The following is a 21,918-nucleotide window of genomic DNA, read 5'->3' on the forward strand; positions in this document are numbered from 1 at the left end:
GTAGTCATAGAGAATATCATTCATGACTTTGGCCAGGGTGGCAATGTTGTAAGCAGGACTGAAGTTGATCAGAAGTGATTGGATGAGACACTTTTGGAAGCAATGAGTACAGATTGAGGACAAATTTATGAGGGGAATGGTGGTTAGAAATGGTTTGATGGTTGGATGTGTCCAAAAATGGATTTTTTGCAGAGGTGGTTATGACAACTGTTTTGAAATGGAGAGGGACATTAGCTAAGCAAAAGGAACAAATAAAATTTTTTGCCAACTATGGGAACCAACAGTAGATTTGGTAGAGGACTGAGAGAATGATAATGTGTTTGGGAAGAACGGGGCACTGGAAGACGAGATCTCCAATGTGATGCAGATCACATGTGGTTTGGATGGGTGGGGGGTATGGGGAGGGCAGGGAGAAGTAGCAGCACAGGCAGCTACACAATATTGACATTGGGGGGAAAAAAGAAACCCATGAGTTCTTTTAAAATATATTTTAAAAAGGTAGGGCACAGGTCCTTGGGAAAAGGGATTTCAGAAGTTGAATCATCATGGTGTAAAGAATTTATCTTCCAGCATCATCCTTGATCAACTCAAGCAAATCAGAATTGATCAAGGAGAGAGCAAATACCAGTGCTTAATACGATGGAGGTAGATCATGCATTGGCTTTGCTCGAATTTGTGGGCCTCTGATGGATGTGAGCAAAAGTGAGTACTGTACATAGGGAGTGGGAATAAGTGAGTATAAGGATCCACATCCTGAGAATTCTGGAAGAGAGATTTAGTGAAGAAACTGGGTTGGGGGGGCGGTGGCGGTGAGAAAAAGAGTTCCAGATGCCATGGTAGAGGTGCTGGTGAGGGGTGATGAGGGACAAGGAAATGGTTTGAGGCCAGTTTGTTTTCAATTCTTGGTTAGGTAGCTGTAATCTCAGGTTAATGCAATTCAACCATACTGCAGTTCTGTGTCCTGCAATTCGATGTTACATTGGAAGAATCATTTTTACGTACCATCCGCAAGAAATCAAACTATTAGAATGAGAGTTTTTAATCAATCATGACACTAATGAGAATCTCAGTTGCAATAATATAGATTACCTCCTTAACATAAGCAAAACCACTGAGAAGAATCACCAATATAGGACGCTCATTACTATCTCACAGGTGCAATTTCTGGCAAATAAAAAAAAAATGCAATTTTGATCAAATTGTAATTGCATAACTATAGAGAATACTTGCTTCATGAAAATGTCCTAATCATTTTATTTTAATTTTGTGCTCAGAATGAGGGATGTTAATGCTGAGCAATATATTTCTATTTCAGGCACCCACCATCAACATGAAATGCGGTGTAAAGCTCTCTCTATTTGACAATACTGTGCTTTAGTTTAAAATTCACAAGAACACAAACAGCATCAGGGCAACATTTATTTCCTTTTCCACATCCAGACACCTCATTACTTCCTACGTTAAAGCAGTGACTACACTCAAATGAACATTAGCAATAAAGTGCTTTGGGATATCCCGAGGGTATGAAAAGCACCATTAAATACAAGTTTTTCTTTCTCAGGCCAAGTCTGAATTAGTGCCAAATTAGAAGTTTTCCACTTACGTCTATTGGGAATATGGCTGAGACTTACCAAACTCATCATACATGGCCTATAAAAACACTAAACATTTTGTGCTATATGCAGGTTTGTTTCTTCTCTAAATGAATGAAAAGATACATAGCTCTAATAGTTAAAGAAGTTAGTGTTTTTCATGTTGCTGATTCATGCAGTTACATTTGTCATCAAATTTACAAGTTACTGTAGATGAAATTAATGAACCAACCATGTCTCAATATCCAATCACTTCACCCTCTACAAGACTCCTTTGCGGAGTTCAAATTAACCAGATCTTAAATCATCTGCAAAAATAATCCTGTAAAATTTCTGACATTGAATAGGAGAAGCATGCTAGGCAAATAAGTTGCACAGTGTTTAGACACTGAGTTTTCACCTCTGGGACCAGGTTTCAAATCCAGTTGTCCCTTTAACCTTAATGAGATAAATGACCAGTTAAACAACTTTAGGTGGTGTTGGCTCAGGGAAAACATGGCCCGGCCACTGAAGAACTCACTGTTCATTTTCAATATGCAATGGAAGATAAAGCCTTAATTCATTTATTTCTGCTTATGTTGCTGTCCAGTGCCTTGGAATGATATTCTACACTAAAGGTACCATATCAATGAAAATTGGTGTTTGTTGAGGAAATTTAATCAGCAAACTGGGAAAACTCTCTTTAGATAGGGGCTTGGTTAAACATCATGAGAATTCTGTACTCCTCAGTATGGCACTGAATTTTCAGCCTAGTTTATATGCTCAAGTCCTGGAAGGGAGGTTGAGCTTTCTGTCTCAGGCAAGAATGATACTGATCCAAGATGAAATCACACAAAAAAGTTCAAAATAAATTTCTTGACCTCTTTTTCTTAAAAGATTTTGTTAATAAACTTCAGAAGGACGTTTCTTCCCAGTGATTGCTTAACTTTCTTACACATTTTTAAATGAGTACTATTTCAAGGTACAAATTAAGGCTGTGGAACAACTTGACTGTAGGACCAATTGCTAATAGACGTTACTGGCCTATTGATATAATAGAAACTAAATTCTGCACTTTAATGCATTTTTGGTGAAGGCAGCAACTAAAATTCTGCATAAGATGCTTCCCGTGGGTTGAAAGTATCGTGCAGTTAGCACATATTTAGAATACTTTCACCTATTAACAGGACCAACCATATTCACACCATCGCTAGCCTATTGCTCAATCACTTCAATTTTTTAATTAATTATATACAAAGCTATAAGTTGCTTTCTTTGCAATTCTATTAAATACAATGCCATAAAATCAAAGAAATAAGTACAACACGTTTACTGTATTCTCTAAACAAAGAAAAAACTGGACTCGTGACAGGTTTACTATTTTGTTGTAGTATTACTCAAATGGTTAAAGGTGCTTTTTTCACAACACAATGTCCAATTATTTAACTCAGCAATTGCAGGCCAACTTCAAAAATCAACAATTATTTAAGCAGCGAAATTCAAGGGAACTAGAATTCAAGATATTTGCTGACTGAAAAATAAATTCAAAAACTTAAATTGTATGCATTTTTTTAAAAACCTGACTTCATAGAAAATGGGTGGCAGTGGGTTAGACAGTAGCCTTGCAGCTTTGGATTCAAATTTTGCCCAGACTGCTGAAATTAAACTCTCCCCTACCTGTTGGCTGTAAAATCCTTATGCAAAATAAGTACCCTTTACTGCATTAGTGTAAGATTTTGCACTTAGTCTCAAAACTAATTCCTAGTGGGTATGGATCTACAGCAAAAAATGGTCCTTACTTGTTTGCATTTATGTTAAGAAAGAAAACACACACTTGACCCATGGAATCAGTGCCAACTGAATATTACATGTTAGACCATTGCTAATTAGGGGCATGGAAGCATAGTTGTTACATTACTGGACCAGTAATCCAGAGGCTTGGATTAATGAACTGGATACAAGAGTTCAAATTCCACCTTGCAGCTGGAGAATTTAAATAAAAAAATCTGGAATCTGGCAACCATGGAAGTACAGTGACGTCATAAAAACCCACCAGATTCACTCATGTCCTTTTTTGGGGGAGGAAATCTGCCATGCTTACCCGGTCTGGCCTTTGTACAGCAATGTGCTTGACTCTTAAATGCCTTCTGAAATGGCCTAGCAAGTCATTCAGTTGTATTTCAAAGCAGCAGCTCTCCACCACCTCCTCAAAGGCAATAAGGATGGGCAATAAATGCTGACCTTGCAAGCGATGCCCACATCCGTTGAATGAATAAATAAAAATTGTTTTTGTCCATTAAAATAAAGTAAACAGCAAATAGATGTGAATTAAAAATCAAGATAAACATTTCTTCAAAAATTAAAGATCGACAATCCTAATAATTCGTAAAGTCTGCTATTTAAGGATTATATACAGTATTAAAAAGTTATCAATAGCTTTTTTGAAAAGGAAGAGGGAAAAATTAGAAACATTTATATGTCAACCAACAATACTGCATCTGGCTTCATGAAAAAGGATGCTGCCAATCTAATAGCAAAGGCGAATGGATAGAGAAATTGGATTAGATAAAACAGATAATGGGGTGGTACTTAAAGATGCAATGCTAAAAGTATATCAGTTACCTAGTCCGGATGGGATGCATCCTAGGTTGTTGAAGGAAGTAAAAGGTGGAAATAGCAGAGGCTCTAGCCACAATCTTTCACTTTTCCTTGCATATGGGGATGATGCCAGAGTGGAGTGTTGCAAATGCTACACCACAGTTCAAAAAGGGGGAAGAGGGATAATCCTAGTAACTCTTTCTCTCTCTTTGGCCTCCTTGTCTCGAGAGACAATGGGCAAGCGCCTGGAGGTGGTCAGTGGTTTGTGGAGCAGCACCTGGAGTGGCTACGAAGGCAATTCCATCGGCGCTGCAGATAAAATTGGTTGTCAGGGCTGTTACACAGTTGGCTCTCTCCTTCCACTTCTGTCTTTTTTCCTGCCAACTGCTAAGTCTCGTCGACTCGCCACGCTTTAGCCCCGCCTTTATGGCTGCCTGCCAGCTCTGGCGATCGCTGGCAACTGACTCCCACGACTTGTGATCAATGTCACAGGACTTCATGTCGCGTTTGCAGACGTCTTTAAAGCGGAGCCATGGACGGCTGGTGGGTCTGGTACCAGTGACAAGCTCACTGTACAATGTGTCCGTGGGGATCCAGCCATCTTCCATGCGGCTCACATGGTAATTACAGGCCACTCAACCCAACATTGGAGATGGGTAAACTTCAAGAGTACATAATCTGGGGCAAACTTGTCACTTGGAAGAATACTGGTTAATAAATAACAGCCAACCTGGATTGGTTAGGGGCAAATCATGGCTAACAAACTTGACTGAGTTCTTTGATGAAACAACTGACAGGGTCGATGATGGCTGTGCAGTGGATATGTATATGACTTTCAAAAAGCAGTTGACAAAGTGCCACATAATACTCTTGCTCACAAAATTGAAGTCCATAGGATTAAAGAGGCTATGGCAGTATGGATGCATTATTGGTTAAAAGACAGAAAGCAAATGGTGAACAGTTGTATATCAGACTGGAGAGAAGTATGTTGTGGTTTTGCCCAGAGGTCCGTATTAGGGCCACAGTTCTTTTGGATATACATTAAATACCTAAACTTGGGTATAGGAAGCATAATTTCAAAGTTTGGAGATAACAGAACTTGGAAATGCAGCAAATAGTAAGTATGATAGTAATCTACTTCAGGTGTCATAGACACACTGCTGTAATGGGCAGGCTGATGGCAGATGGAATTTAACAAATTAGTGTGAGTGATGCATTTTGGAAGAATGAGGCAATATAAAGTAAATGGTTTAAAGGGGGTGCAGGAACAGAGGGATCGGAGGGCTCACATACACAAATCTTTGAAGGTGGCACAACATGATAAGGCTGTTTAAAAATCAAAAAAATCATATGGACTGGGCTTTATAAAGAGAGCATACAGTACAAAACCAAGGAAGTTATATTAAATTTTTATAAATTACTGGTGCAGCCTCAGCTGGAATATCGATGTCAGAGGAAGTTTACTGTAATGGTAGCAGTGATGAAACACTTCAGTTATGTGGATAGACTGAAGATGGGATTATTCTCCTTAAAGCAGAGAAGATTAAGGGGAGATTAAATAGAAGTGTTCAAAATTAAGAATTTTGATGAGTAAATAGGAAAAAACTGTCAATGGGGTCAATAACTAGAGGACACAGATTTAATATAATTAAGAGTCATATAGTAATTTACAGCACAGGAGGCAGCCATTTGGCCCACTGAGTCCATGCCAGCTCTCCACGGAGTATGATAGTAATCTACTTCAGGTGTCGTACACACACTGCTGAAACGGGCAGACAGATGGCAGATGAAATTTAACACAGAAGTGTGAGTGATGCATTTTGGAAGAATCAGGCAATATAAAGTAAATGGTTTAAAGGGGGTGCAGGAACAGAGGGATCCGAGGGCTCACAGTCCCAATCCCCAGCTCAATCCCTATAGCCCTGTAAGTCTCTTTCTCTCAAGAGGCCATCCAACTTCCTCTTGAAGTCAGTGACTGTCTCTGCTTCCACCACCCTTGTGGGCAGCGAGTTCCAGGTCATTACCACCCATTTCCTCATATTACCCCGCATCCCTTGCCCAAAGCCTTCAATCTGTGTCCCCTAGTCCTTGTACCATTTGTTAATGGGAACAACTTTTCCTTGAATAACTTATCTAAGCCTGTCATAATCTTGTATACTTCCATTAAATCTCCCCATAATCTTTGTTCTAAGGAGAACAAATGCAGCTTTTCCAACCTAACCTTGTAACTAAAATCCTCCATTCCTGGAACCATTTTGGTAGATCTCCTCTGCACTTCTCTCAAGGACCCTCACATCCTTCCTGAAGCGTGGTGACAAGAATTGGACGCAATACTTCAGTTGGGGCCTAACCAGAGTTTTATAAAGTAAATGGTTTAAAGGGGGTGCAGAAACAGAGGGATCCGAGGACTCTCAGTCCCAATCCCCAGCTCAATTCCTGCATTTGTACTTAATACTTCTATTTATGAAACCCAAGATCCCATATGCTTTACTATACACTCTCTCAATATGTCCTATCGTCAAAGATCGCTGCACATGCACCCCCCAGTCCCTCTGTTCTTGCACACTCTTTACAACGGTGCCATTAAATATATATTGCCTCTCCCCATTCCTTCTGTCAAAATGCATCACCTCACATGTCAATGTTCAATCCCATCTGTCATTTCTCTGCCCATTCTGCTAACCCATGACCTGTTGCAGGCAGTTCACATCATTCTCACTGTTTGCCTCACCTCAAAGTTTGGTGTCATCAGCAAATTTTGAGATTCTACTCTGTATTAAAAAAAAAGCAGTGGTCCCAGCACTGACCCTTGGGGAACACCACTGTCTACCATCCTCCAGTCTGAAAAGCAACCATTTACTACGACTCACTGTTTTCTGCCCATAAACCAATTCTTTATCCAATTGGGCACAGAATGAGGAGAGCAGGGGAGTTTTTCTTTTAAAAAGATGCAGTAAGTTGTGATCTGGAATGTACTATCTGAAAGGGTGGTGGAAACAGATTCAATAGTAATTTTCAAAAGGGTATAGGATTATATACTCGAAAGGAGAATTGCAAAGGAACATGGCAGTCAGATTAACTGGATAGCTCTTTCAAAGAGCTGACACAGGTATAATGGACCAAATGCCCACCTTCTATGCAGAGAGATTCTATTAATAGTAGAAAACTAGATTCTAGGTTTGCTACATATTAATCCTCAAAAATAGAATTACAAATGTTTACAGCTTCATTCCAGACATAGCATCACTTTCATTCAGTACCAAACCAATAATGCAATACTCCAGTTGGGGCCTAACCAGAGTTTTATAAAAGTTCAATATTTTCCCTGCATTTGTACTCAATGCCTCTATTTATGAAACCCAAGATCCCATATGCTTTACTAATTATATATATATATATACATACATACATATATACACACATACATACATACACATATACATACATACACATATACATACATACACATATACATACATACACATATACATACATATATATGTATGTGTATATGTATATATATATATATATAGTCGAAGAGACTTAGCAGTTGGCAGGAAAAAAAATACAGAAGCGCAAGGGGAGAGCCAACTGTGTAACAGCCCCGACAACCAATTTTTTCTGCAGCACCTGTGGAAGTCTGTCACTCTAGAATTGGCCTTTATAGCCACTCCAGGCACTGCTCCACAAACCACCTCCAGGCGCTTACCCATTGTCTCCAGAGACAAGGAGGCCAAAGAAGAATATATATATATATATATATATACCTCTCTCCATTCCTTCTGCCAAAATGCATCATCTCACATGTCAATATTCAATTCCAACTGTCATCGTTCTGCCCATTCTGCTAGCCTATGACCTGTTGCAGGCAGTTCATATCATTCTCACTGTTTGCTGCACCTCAGGGTTTGGTGTCATCAGCAAACTGATAAAATCTATTCACTTTGCATTATTCAATTACTGTTAATGCTTGGCATTTCTATATCGACTTCAAATTTGGTATCAGCTTCAGCCATTATAAAGTAACAAACCTGTTGCTCGAATTCAATAGTAGAATTTTACATCATTAACATACTTTCCAATTTAGACCAAAAGCATTAGAAGTTGCAGCAACATGACTTCTTTATATACACACAAATACCTTTCTCCTATATTTTTCGTGAAATTCAACAATAAACTGTTAATGCTTTACTTAAAAATGGACACGCATTTTCTCGTAAGAGCAGTTCATGCGTATTCTGCAGCTATCCTAAATATATGTACATCATGAATGTTTCATCTTGAATCGCCACTAGGTACTGAAATGACAGCAAAAGAAGTGGAAACATTTATAAAGGATCCTTGCATGCGATTAAAATCTGAACAATCGTGAGTTTTTACGGAGCACTATACTGCATCTCATCAAGCAATAAGGTTAATTGAACTTAAATGATTAGCAACCTAACCAACTCCTGCAACCCACTTCCTCCATTCCCGCACCCCCCCCCCCCCCCCCCCGGCGGACTGAAACGAGCAGGGATTACTCAGCTCGCCGATGTTCACCATTTGCAGAAATCTGGGATGCCCCATCTCATCTGATCTCTGACGCATTTTTGTTCAGAAAGGCTAATGGAATTTCATTCCCCATGAATAAAAATCATAGCACGAAGGATTTGCCATTGGCAACAGTAATCTAATTAATCCCGAAACATATGTAGTTTGCATTCACTCTCATTCTATGTGTGTGTGCAAGAAAAACCTGCAATGCTGCTGTTGCGTTTGATCCAAACGCTGGAGGTTCTCATTCAAAAACGTCCCTTTTACCTCCTTCCGACTAATCATCTCAATACTAGCCTACCGGTTCCTCATTTTAATAAGCCGTTACAAAATGGGTGGAGGAGGAGGTAATTAAAAAACGGCATAGTTTAACCGAATTAAATCCTTTCCAAATCCACCGAGCGGCATCGATTTATCACGCTGTCTGCGGCAGCGGATTAGACCGAACGCCATCATGCATCACTCGGATCAGGAACAACAGGCAGCCACTAAACACTGGGACAAAGGCAAGGCGGCAGCAGGGGCAATACGGTACAAAACTAACTCTAACCGTTCCGGTCTCTTTTTTCTTTACCTTTTATACGTTTTCTGTCTCTATGTGGTGAATTGGTTTTCGTCAACCTCTCACAACATGAACCATATCAAAGATTTCCGTCAGTACTTCACCTTTCGCACAACGTCAGAGTCTCTTCACTTCCTCTCCACTCCCCTCCCCTTTACCCCGCCCCTCGCGCTCCAGCGCCCATTTACTGTCGGCTGACCCAAAAAAAACTTTCGTGTTGCATTGCGCTCTGCACCCTGGGAATTGGAATACCGCCCATTCGCCAACCGTTAAGCGGATGCGCCGAGACGCTCGCGCATGCGCGGAGATCTTTCTCACCGGCAATCAGGGAGGGGTGTGAGAAATAGCTTTCAGGTAACGACAGAGGATTGACAGCTGTATCCACCAACCGCAAGCCGCATTGATGATGTAGTCGCCTGGCACCTATCGGGTAAATCACCAATAGACGCTACAGAAGGTAGCAGTCAAGTTCGGTTGAACCGTAACACGTTCAACCAAACTTTTCATTGAAAGATCGCGAGCTTTCCTGCTTGCGTCTTTGGGCACAAACAAAATCTTCCACATTTGAGGTACGTTGGCTAGTTTAAAATACAGCTTCTGGCTGAAAACGTCTATTCTTTACAACCCATCGTGTACAAATGAAAGTAAACGAGGCTTTTAAGTGTTCCTGAGATTTTGTATTTGCTGATAATGTTGTTAATGTGGGACAATTTTTTTCCTCCTGTACGTAGGCCTCGGCGACGCAGTGACTTCCCTAACCCCTAGAGTCAAAAATCTTGATAGAGCAGTACGATCCTTTCACTTTTATTTTCATTGCCTGAGCAAACTGGACTCGAATACGAACTTTGCTTCATCACAATTTGCTTTAAAGATTCATTATAACGGAGGCTTTGGGGTCATGAAGAAGAAAATTTACAGTTTGAGATTAAAGTCTGATCATTTTGTAGATGTGTTTCTTCCAATATGTGCGAAGAAAATCTCGGACTTGGTTTAATTTGTCGAGATATGAAGAGAAATAGACTCCTGTACCTCAGTTGAAACATTTATTAGATTTAGTAAATACAAAGCAGAATTTCAGCCTTCCGAATTTAAAATTTCTCGTTCCTTATATTTTATGAAAAACAGCGTTTTGGTTGAACAGAGCTTATGCTATTTTCGGTCTCTGGAACGTGGAGTTGGTTATGAGATACTTTAAAATGTAGGAATTTAAAGGGTTTTATTTGCGTGTATACATTTTAAATGTAAGCAAACAGAATTTCCCCAATTTCCACGTGTTTACTAACATTTTTACAGACGTCTTTAGGTACTAGAGACATCTCAATGTTTTGTGGAATAATGAGGGGGAAAAGTGGATACGTTTAAAAGATGAGTTAGGGAATTGGGCTGAAAGTACAATCCAAAACATTTTTAGTCAAAAGGGTATCAAGACGAAGGGCATTTGAAAAGACCTGGTGAAATGCTAGAAGGAAAAGCTGCTGTTTGGTGTATTGTGAGCAAGGAATAATGTTGGTGGTATGGAGTTTGTGATGTACAGTTGGAAGAGATTGCTGAGATGGGCTGAAGTGGTGGGTAGATTCTTGATAAGCAAGGGCATCATAAGTTATTGGGGGTAGGTGGGATTGTGGAGTTGAGGTTGCAAATTAAATCAGCTATGATATTGAATGGCGGAGCAGGCTCGAGATGCCGTGTGACCTACTCCTGCTTCTAATTCGTATGTGAGGATGAAGGTGTTAAAATCAATTTGTTAGGGTATAGGCTGCTCTTGTAGCCACAGTATTTAAGTGGCTGGTCCAGTTCAGTTTCTGGTCAATGGTAAGGCCCAGGATGTTGACAGGGGGATTCAGCCATGGTAATGCCATTGAACATCAAGGGGCGATAATTAGATTATCTTATGTTAGAGGACGTCATTGCCTGGCACTTGTGTGACACAAATGCCACTTGCCACTTATCAGCCCAAGCCTGGATGTTGTCCAGGTCTTGCTGCATTTGGACATGGACTGCTTCAGAATCTGAGGAGTCATGAATGGTGTCGAACACTGTGCAATCATCAGCAAACATCCCCACTTCTGACCTTATGATGGAGGGACAGTCATTGATGAAGCAGCTGAAGATGGTTGGGCCTCGGACACTACACTGAGAAACTTGTGCAGTGATGTTCTGGGAGTGAGATGAATGACCTCCAACAACCATCTTTGAGAAATCAAGTTTTGAGATGCTAGAGTTTGGAAACTAGCTGGGGAGAAGTAAGATAGGTGATATGTAGGTGGAAGAAAGCAGACTTAGTACTGGAACAGTAAGGGTAAAAAAAAAACTCACTCCCAGTTAAGCACTGTGCCAAGATGTTGCATTTCTGGACATAATCTGATGTTCCTCCTGAGAAGTTAATGGAGTCAAAGCCAGATACTTGTAGGTGCTAGTGGGAGCTAAGAAACATAACTTTGTTTTGGCAACATAACTTAAGCTTAAGTACATCATATGTGGTATATCTGTACTGGCTATTGCCATTGGTTCTGGATCTTCTGCATTTCCTTTGTGTTCCCAGATTGGCAATCAGATAATGTGAGATGATCTCGATCGCTTCTTCATCAGCTGGAGGTTCAGTTATGGCTTTCACATGTTGGGCAGCTAATTTGAGGCAGAAGATTAAAGAGAGAGTGATTTTTTTTTTAAAAAGGTTGCTGTTACATCCCTTTTTGAAACCTGAACAGAATATATAAAAAGGCTTGTCTTTGGGTCAGAGGTGGTCAAATGTTTTGACTTAATCGGCTGCATAGTTGTGTATGTTTAAATCTATATTTCTGTTAATTTATATATTTCTCGGAACTTGGCCTTCTAATGTAGGATATATCAATCATTGAGACATTAGTGCTAAAAGTAGCTCTTTCTAAGCTTATAACAAAACATCAAATAAGAAATATAAATGCAAATGGAACTGAATTGTTTGGACATTAATGGCTAATTGTTTGGGGAATCACCATTTGAACACCCCTTTGATAGTTTAAATGACAAATAATATTTTAAAAAGAGTGCAATTTCCATTTTTAATGGATTTAAAGAAACTATGATTCAGCTGACTATGCACAATACCACAGGCAACCTATTATTAAAAGGAATGTCCTTGAGGGGAGAAAATCTGCCATCCTTACCCAGTCTGATCTATATGTGACTCCAGTCCCACACTAATGTGGTTGTCTCTTGAGTGGCCTGGCAAGCAGCTGAGTTGTATCCAAGACAAATAGGGACGGGCAGTAAATGCTGACCTTGCCACTATGCCAAGATTTTGCCTGGGCAAGGGAATGTCAATGGATGGTAGGACCCTAGGAATACAGAGGGACCTTGGTGTACTTGTCCATAGATCACTGAAGGCAGTAGCACATGGTAGATAAGGTGGTTAGGAAGGCATATGGGATACTTGCCTTTATTAGCTGTGGGATAGAATATAAGAGCAGGGAGGTTATGATGGAGCTGTATAAAACACTAGTTAGGCTACAGTTGGAGTACTGTGTACAATTCTGGTCGCCACACTATAGGAAGGATGTGATTGCACTGGAGAGGGTGCAGAGGAGATTCACCAGGATGTTGCCTGGGCTGGAGCATTTCAGCTATGAAGAGACTTGATAGGCTGGGGTTGTTTTCCTTAGAGCAGAGAAGGCTGAGAGGGGACCTGACTGAGGTATACTAAATTATGAGGAGCTTAGATAGGAAGAAACTTTTTTTTTCCCTTAGCGAAGGTGTCAGTAATTAGGGGGCATAGATTTAAGGTAAGAGGCAGGAGGGTTAGAGGGGATTTGAGGAAAAATGTTTTCACGCAGAGGGTGGAAGGAATCTGGAACACACTACCTGAAGGGGCGGTAGAGGCAGGAACTTTCACAACATTTAAGTAGTATTTAGGTGAGCACTTGAAATGCCAGAGCATACAAGGCTACGGGCCAAGTGCTGGAAAGTGGGATTAGAATAGCAGGTGCTTGATGGCCAGCATGGACACGATGGGCCGAAGGGCCTGTTTCTGTGCTGTATAACTCTATGACTCTAATCTTGAATACTGGGAAAATATCTCCCCTGAAATTTCATCAGAATGAACTGAATGAACAGCAAGATCTCCAACCTCTCCTCACAGCTCAGATGCCATCATCTAGGTATCAAGTCTGCACCACCCCAATTCCTGATATCCTTGCTGTGATACAGTGACTAGGATTCTATGCAGTATTCTGGGATATAGGTGTACCAGTAGCTTGTGCAGTTTCATTGCCAGTTTGTGCTGACATTGAAAATTTCACCGGTATGAGATCTATCTTTTGAAGGAGTTTTTTTTTTATACAGGTGCTGATTAGGATTGAGAATTAATGGTGGAAAATAAACATTAGTGTTCAGCAAAATCCAAAAAAGAATGTATGCTATCACACTATTCTTCTGGAACAGGGAATTTTGAGCACTTAGTCGAATAGTTAGATGGGTTTAATGCAGTCATTTGTATGATTTCTGTTTTTGCTTTGAGTTCGGATACTCTAGGTTCTGTAATGAACCAGAAGTTTTTAAAGGAAATGAGTAGTTTTATGAAAACCGCTATTGGTGTTACCCTAAGAACTATAGTAAATGTCCCACGTGTACTGTCAGAGTTCAGTTGCTACTCTTGGAACATTTGTTGGCGCATTGTTGACATAGTAACAATGCTATTGGCTATTATAATGTTTAGAATGTTCATTTGGAACTTTGATCTAGGGCACTTTCTATTCCTACTGGTCTTAAATCTGATGCCTTAACTTTTTTGAATCATTTAAATTAGAATAAGATGAAGTTTTGTGATCTAATGCATCAATGAACTCTTGGAGCAAAAAAACCTTTTGGCAAATGCTTTCTTTATATGTGTACATAATATTTGTTACAAAGTGATTCCTGACAACGCAGCGGCCCGCCAACATCAGAGAGCTCCAAGCTGCACAAATGCGTAACTCGCTCTAAGCTTTGAAGCTTTCTCCCCCTCCCTCCAACCGGCCATTCTTTTCTTTCTCCCCCCCCCCCCCCCCCCCCCCCCCCCCCCCCAACTCCCCTGGCTGATTGTTCCTCGCTTCATGCCAACTCACTCTCCGGCTACTCGCTCCCCACCTCCAGCTGCTAGCTGTAGGCCATGCCGCTTCCCTCCTCCTGGTCACTCGCTCCTACCTCGCCCCGTCACCCCTCGTGGCCTGCCTAGTTTCTTCAGGCGACGAGCGGAGAGCGAGTGGCCAAGAGGAGGGAAGTGGCATGTGGGGGGGGGGGGGGCAGCAAGCGGCCGGAGAGCAGGGCGGCATGAAGCGAGGAACAGCCAGCCAGGAGATGGGCGGGTGGGAGCAGCGAGGTCAATAGCGAGTGGCTGAGGGAGGGATGCGGCTGGTGGGGGAGGGGGAGAAAGCCTCAAGGCCTGGAGCGAGTTGTAGAAGGTAGGAGAGCGGCCAGTGGGGCGGGAGCGAGTAGCCTGAGTTGGGGTGAAATCAGTCCTGGTCAGTCATATAAAATGTAGATAACAAATTGGCAGCACATTTTTGTACTCTGCCCGATTTTATTCTCCATCGATCGGGGTGCCAATTCACAAACTCCCAAAAATATCAGAACATAGAAATTCAATCATAAAATTCCTTTTGTCTTAGGGTTTTTGGAATATTAAATGGATCTGAGGATTACAGTTAGTATCCTATTCTATATACTAGTATATTATTGAGCTTCCATCCAACTTAATGTAAGGTTAGTTTGATAGAACTAACTAGCCATAAGCATTTCCTGTGATAAATTGAGCAGCGCCATCTTTAATCCTGGCAGCTGCCTGAAAATTGCAGAAAGTGATGTTCCAGTGGAAGAGGCTGCATTTGCGCATGTGCTAGTACTGTGCCACCTAGTGGTTGCGTTGTCAGAAAACGCAGCCTGTTTTTATTGCCTAAATATGGTTCTGCCTGTGGATTTCGTTATACTGCATGTTCTGTTGTAAGCACCAGTTAGCATGACCAGTGATTCTTGTCACTATTGATGTCAATAACTACATAGAGTCTACAGCACAGAAATGGAACTAATGGCCCAACTGGCCAATGCTTCATATGAACCTCCTCCCACCTTCATTTAACCCTATCAGAATGTGCTTTTATTTGTATATCTGTTTTGGGGACCTTCTTGTAAGATATCAATCTAGAATTCCCATATTAAGATGATCTTAAGATTGAAGGAGGCACAAACCTCCAAATAGATCTACAAATACTTAGTTTAGTTTAGTTTAGAGATACAGCACTGAAACAGGCCCTTCGGGCCCACCGAGTCTGTGCCGACCATTAACCACCCATTTATACGAATCCTACACTAATCCCATATTCCTGTCACATCCCCAACTGTCCCTATATATTTCCCTACCACCTACCTGTACTAGGGGCAATTTATAATGGCCAATTAACCTATCAACCTGCAAGTCTTTAGCATGTGGGAGGAAACCGGAGCACCCGGAGGAAACCCACGCAGACACAGGGAGAACTTGCAAACTCCACACAGGCAGCACCCAGAATCGAACCCGGGTCCCTGGAGCTGTGAGGCTGCGGTGCTAACCACTGCGCCGCCCAGTGATGCAATGCAGTTAATTTACAAAGAGATAAATGACAGCCATCAAGTAGGTGGAAAACATTTATCTTGCAAATATTGGCAGGCTGTACCATATATTAAGTAAGTTTGGGATGTGACTTGGAAGTTTTTCCTTTTTAGATCACTTTTTAAAAAAAAAAAGTGGTGTAGCCAGTTGACTAAAAATCAGTTTAAAATATAGAAGATTGTTTAAAACTGTGAATGTGTTATAATTTACTTCATATTCTACTTAACCTTTGAGCAAAATTAATTCTGATAATTGCTGTTGAGTTTCACTGGTTGAAATCTGTTAATTTGTGCAACAGCTAAAATTTCTTAATGCTTCTGTACATTTTGAGCATTGAGAAGGGCACTGTGAGAAAATAAGTAGGCTTACCTACATTTTACAAAAGGATCCAAGGTAGGCTGAATATTTCACCAATACTGGTGTAAAAAATCAGAAGGATGATGGGCAAAATTCAAAGTAAGAGGCATGGTACACACAATATTTAAAATAATTATCTTATGCTGACTTCAAATTATAGAAAATAAAATAAAGCTAATTGGTACAATTTTAAAATTACGCAACCATTGTGATCTTTCAAAAGCAACCTCCCTTTTGCAGCATCTATGAGATTTGTGTTCTAACTTGAACTCTTTGGTTTAAGTTTTAGATACCAGTAAGTTGCCCACTATTATGGGCGGCGCAGTGGTTAGCACCGCAGCCTCACAGCTCCAGGGACCGAGGTTCGATTCTGGGTGCTGCCTGTGTGGAGTTTGCAAGTTCGCCCTGTGTCTGCGTGTGGGTGGGGCTTGCCTAAAATCGAGTAGGAGGCAGGGGGCGTAAAATCAGGTCGGAGGCGGGAGGTGCTGTTTCTGTCACCAACCTGCCCCCACTACCATTTTACCTGCAGCGAGGGAGGTTGTAAACAGCCTGCTCGCCCGCCCCAGGCCAATTGAAGCCTTTAAGTGGTCAAAATAATTGCCATTTAAGGGCCTCCTCCCACTGCCGCTGGTATTTTACCAGTGGTGGCCGGGCACTTCACCTGATTCTGTTGCCTGGTAAAACCTGGAGGCCTCCTTGCTGGGTGAGGGGTTGTGGAGCCCCTCTGGGCACCCTGTTCTTACCCCCCCCCCCCCCCCCCCCCCCAATCGACCCTTGCCCCCCGTTACCAGAGCCCATTGAATTTTCCCCAGCAAGGTCCAAAATCCAACTCGCCTTTTAGTGCCGTCATCCATGCTGCTCCTCACGCTGGGTGCAGTCCCAGCAGTGGCCACCATTCCTGGTGGCACTGTAGAGGGCCAGCAATTCCTGGAGGTGAAACTTCCCGCCTCAGAGGGGCGGCAGTCCCGGCCTGGACCACGCAAGATCGCTGCTTCACTTCCAGGCCTGGCTGGCTCGACCCAACTTTTAAGTTGGCCTCCACCGTGACAGAGTCTGCATTGTGATAGAATTGAACAGAAAATTCTGGCATAGCAATTTAGAATGGCACCTCCTCCTCCTCCTCCACCGCCACCACCACCACCACTTAATTGAATTCACATTCCACCGTCTGACGTGGTGGGATTCAATTCCAAATCCCCAGAGCATTAACGTGGGGCTCTGGGTTACTAGTCTAGTGGCATTACTCCTAAGCCACCACCTCCCCTGATTTGATGTGGAATAAACTATTTAACTTTCATTTAATGGTTTAGATTTTTCAATTTAATTGGCTAAGGAGACTGCAACTGTAAGGGCACTGCTGTTTTGACTTTAATAACTTCAAGTTCCAGTGCAGAATCCTACAGAAAATGTGCCTGCATATTTATAGATGTACTTTTATTGTTGCCAACACTTTTCTATGGTAATGTTCTGATTTGGTTTGGATAGTATCATTTCTTGTTAATATATGCATGCTTTTTAATAAAAACAGAAAATGCTGAAAGTACTCAGCAGGTCTGGAGCATCTGTGGAGAGAGAAACTGAGTTAATGTTTCAGATTGGTGACCTTTCATCAACTCTGTCGAAGTTCTGACTAAGGGTTTCCAACCTGAAACAGAGTTGATGAAGGTCACTGACCTGAAACATTAACTCAGTTTCTCTCTCCACAGACGCTATCAGACCTGCTATTTTCAGCATTTTCCATTTTTATTTTCGATTTCCAGCATTTGCAATATTTTGGTTTTGCATGTTTTTTGATGTAGTTTTATCATCCTCTGATTTGCTGTTTCTTATATTCTGATCAACTTCTTCTAAATGAGAAGACATTAGCCTATCAAAGTCATTCTCACAGAATATGGAGCAATATAATTTTAACATGCTTATTCAAATCTCTTGACCAGTACTGCAAGAATTGGTTCACTTGTGTGCAGCATTGGTTCACTTGTGTGAAGAGAGAGGTTTTTTCCAGTTAAGATATTCAGCTGAAATTACAGTAATCAAAGATTGACAGTGTATACAGTAACTTTTCTCTATCTAATGTAACACTGCGTGGATATGTTCTGAGATTTATAATTTTTCATTACATTATAAATACAAATATAAAAATAGATATTAATCTAACAATTACAGCTGCCTTTAATACTCCAATCTTTGTGAATGGCTTATTGTAAATTGTGTTGTCAAAACATTTTTGTTTCTGTAAATATAAAACATTTTTCTTATTACTGTACTGTGGGGAAAAATATCCCTTTTCTTTACTTTAGTTTGGACAAGACAACAACCAGCTTGGTGAGACGGGGTAGCAGCTAAAGTATAGTCAATCAATCAGAATTTATTAAGGTATGCTTAACAGGCAATGAGCAATGGTCCTTGCTGGACTCCAGGCGATATTCTCCCCTCTGTTCCTCTTCTTCTGGTCTTCAGTAGTAACTAGAGTACCTCGGACAGGCTCTGGGGATTTTTATACAGTTCTGATCACGTATTCTGGTGGTTCCGTCTCTGGTCTCATACTGTTTAACTCATTAACTCTCACCATTCATACCATAATTAATACAATCAGTAGTCCAATCGCACTTATATCAGCAGACCATTACACATAATCGTGGCCATCTCCTGGATTACAATAGATGAAGTTAGCATGCAGACACCTTAAGGGCTTACATTTGTCCTTCACAGTTGGGATCTTTTAACAGTATAACCATTTGACTGTCGTTTTTCTGTCCCTTGTTGAACTGTACATTCCTCAGACACTTATTTTAAACTGTTCTCATTTACATTCAATCTTCCTGAATTGTTCTAACATCCTGCTCTTTGTTTCTATAAACTTCTAGTTTCATCCAACATATTATCCCTAATTATTACGTCCAACCTAATCAAACAACTTTTCATGTACCAGCAGTTAACTCACTGCTTACTAAAGGAACCCACAGCACATATATAAAGGTACAGTATCTAAAATTCATAGTACAAGGAAAAATATATAAAAACCCATATTACAGTACTATAAACTTCATATAAAACTTGGTGGAGAAGTGTTTTATTCTCTAGTAATCATTTATTTTGATGGAGCCCAAAAGATGTTTGAGGGAGTGTCTATAATGCAAGTACATTTATATGGCTGTTTCTATATTGTGGGTTCAAGTCCCACTCCAGGATTTGAGTGCACAAATCAATGCTGACATTCCAGTGCAGTACTGAGGGAGTGCTGCACTGTCGGAGGTGTCGTCTTTCGGATGAAACATTTAACCAAGGCCACGTCTGCCCTTTCAGCTGGTTGTAAAAGATCCCGTGGCACTATTTGGAGGAAATCAACATTTCAATCCTAAAAACAGATTATCTGGTCATTATTACATTGTTGTTTGTGGGAGCTTGCTGTGTGCGAATTGGCTGCCGTGTTTCCTACGTTGCAACAGTGACTACCAATGTTCTCTCTAATGTTCTTTCACTCTGCATGCCCTGATTGTTGCACTGCTTGGTCCCTTTAAAATAGTGCTGCACATGCACACATCATAAAGGGACTGTTGCTTGTGTGCGACCTGCTGGTCTTGTATGCAACCCAGTCCTGATTGCTACATGGTCACACACCCATGGGAATTTTGGTGGCTACATTTCAAAAAGTGCTTTGTTGGCTGTAAAACAGTTTGGGATGTCCTGTGGTCGTGAAAGATGCTCTAAATGCAAGTTCTTTTTTCATGGTAAGAGCAAAATTCTGCAGATGCTGGAACTCAGAAATGAGAACAGAAAGTACTAAAAATACTCAGCAGGTCTGGCAGCACCTGTGTAGAGAGAAACAGAGTGAACGTTTCAGGTCTGTGACCCTTCATCAGAATGGTTTGTCAGTTGTGGTGAAGGGTCACAGACCTGAAACGTTCACTCTGTTTCTCTCTACACAGATGCTGCCAGACCTGCTGAGTATTTCCAGCACTTTCTGTTTTTTTTTTTGCTTTGTTTTCCATCAAATATTTTTGTTCACTTTAATTGTCAATTTAAAGATAGTTTAGTTTTGAAGAGTATAGCTTACCTTACCTTGTTTTAATTGGTTGTCAGTGACATACTTCTTTGCTTTATATTCCTCAGGTGTTTCAGAATGAGTTATACAGAAAAGCCTGATGAAATTACTAAAGATGAATGGATGGAAAAACTCAATAATTTACACATCCAAAGGGCTGACATGAATCGTCTCATAATGAACTATCTAGTTACCGGTAAGAGTAATACAAAGGAATGTATAGGATTTATGCATGATTTTGGAAGAGCCTTGCAATAGAAAGGCCATATTGCAGACAGCATTTTATTAACAAATCTATTTTGCCAAAAAGCATCTACATCTGAAGAGGAAGTCAATTCTCTCAGTACTGAAACTACCTAAACATTTGGGACAACTAAAAGTTTTACATTGAGACAAAAATAACTTTTAAAATAAGCAGTTCCAAATAGTAAAACTGGATAAAGTTGGCAATACACAAGTTTGTCAGGATTTGTAAAGAGAAAAGGCAGATTAATGTTTTGGGTGTAGTTGTAATTTGGAAAAAGAAAAAAATTGTATTTTGCTACTAACACCTGTGATAAATAATGTAATACTATTAATGATTAGAAGTATTGCTGTGTTTCTTAGTTTTGTTTGGAATAGCTTATGGTGAACACTTGGTTCTAAAACTGTGCCATCATGAATGAATGTGAAATCTAGAGGACCTGTGCATAATAATGCATTTTTCCTTATTTTCCTTTCAAGGTAAGATGCTGCAATAGAATTGTATTGAGCATTTCTGAATAGCTTTTCATTGTCAGAGAAATAGTATAGTCCTCAAAAGGAGAGAGTTCATGTTGTGTAAATGGATTTTTGAAAAGCATTTGATAGAGTACCATGTAATAAACTTGTTAGTAAAATTGAAGCTCATGGGATTAATGGGGCAATCGCTGTGTGGATACAAAATTGGCTAAAGGACAGAAAGCAGAGAGTAGCAGTGAACAGTTTTTCAAACGAGAAGTATGCAGTGGTATTCCTCAGTGGTTGGTATTTGGTCCAGTGCTCTCTTTGATATATATTAATGATCTGGACTTTGATATTTGGGGCATAATTTCAAAGTTTGCAAATGACCCAAAATTCTGAAATTAGTAAACTGTGATGAGGATAGTAACTTACTTAGATGGCATAGAATGGTAAAATGGGCAGCCGCTTGGCAGATGAAATTTAACGCGGAGTGTGAACTGACTCATTTGAATAGGAAGAATGAGGAGAGGTGATATAAACTAAATGGTACAATTTTAAAGGAGGTGCAAGAGCGTAAATGTACCTACTGTTACAACCGAAGCTGAAGGAGGGCACTGTCTTTTTCTAGTTCCACCTCTCCACAGGTTACAACATATATTTAAGTGTTTTACCCAGTTACAGATGCACCCAATTATATACTCTCTTTTTATTTCAGAATAAAATTCACCAACCAGGTTTCTTAATTTTGTTGTTTATTTATTAATTTATTATAAAACAAGACACTTCAGTAACAATGCAAAGCGTTACCTCACAGATTGAAATATATAACTTTCCTTCTAAATTAGTCACGCACACACCTCTACACACATGCACGCACACACACCAGTTAAAGAAGTTTTCTCTGCAGAGATCTCTATAAAAAGACCCAAAAAAAAAAATACTTTGG

At 40.5% G+C, this 21,918-nt stretch overlaps 2 protein-coding genes across 4 annotated transcripts in view; one reads left to right on the forward strand and one right to left on the reverse strand.

The window, feature by feature from the left end:
- Positions 1 to 9,409, reverse strand: part of LOC137378161 (dnaJ homolog subfamily C member 5) — a 75,145-nt gene extending 65,736 nt beyond the window's left edge. Inside the window, exon 1 of the mRNA XM_068048301.1 lies at positions 9,280 to 9,409. The gene's annotated coding sequence lies outside the window, so the exon portion shown is untranslated. The remainder of the gene's footprint in view (positions 1 to 9,279) is intronic.
- Positions 9,107 to 21,918, forward strand: part of LOC137378160 (glucose-induced degradation protein 8 homolog) — a 38,751-nt gene continuing 25,939 nt past the window's right edge. Inside the window, exons 1-2 of one of the 3 annotated variants that reach the window (XM_068048298.1) lie at positions 9,107 to 9,236; positions 20,339 to 20,466. In XM_068048298.1, the coding sequence (XP_067904399.1) occupies positions 9,160 to 9,236; positions 20,339 to 20,466 (205 nt within the window). In that variant the 5' untranslated portion in view covers positions 9,107 to 9,159. Of the gene's footprint in view, positions 9,237 to 9,603; positions 9,837 to 18,546; positions 18,602 to 20,338; positions 20,467 to 21,918 lie in introns of those variants that run through there. The other 2 variants (XM_068048299.1, XM_068048300.1) reach the window with 2 other exon arrangements.

Source organism: Heterodontus francisci, chromosome 16, assembly GCF_036365525.1.
Source record: "Heterodontus francisci isolate sHetFra1 chromosome 16, sHetFra1.hap1, whole genome shotgun sequence".
Lineage (NCBI taxonomy): Eukaryota > Metazoa > Chordata > Chondrichthyes > Heterodontiformes > Heterodontidae > Heterodontus > Heterodontus francisci.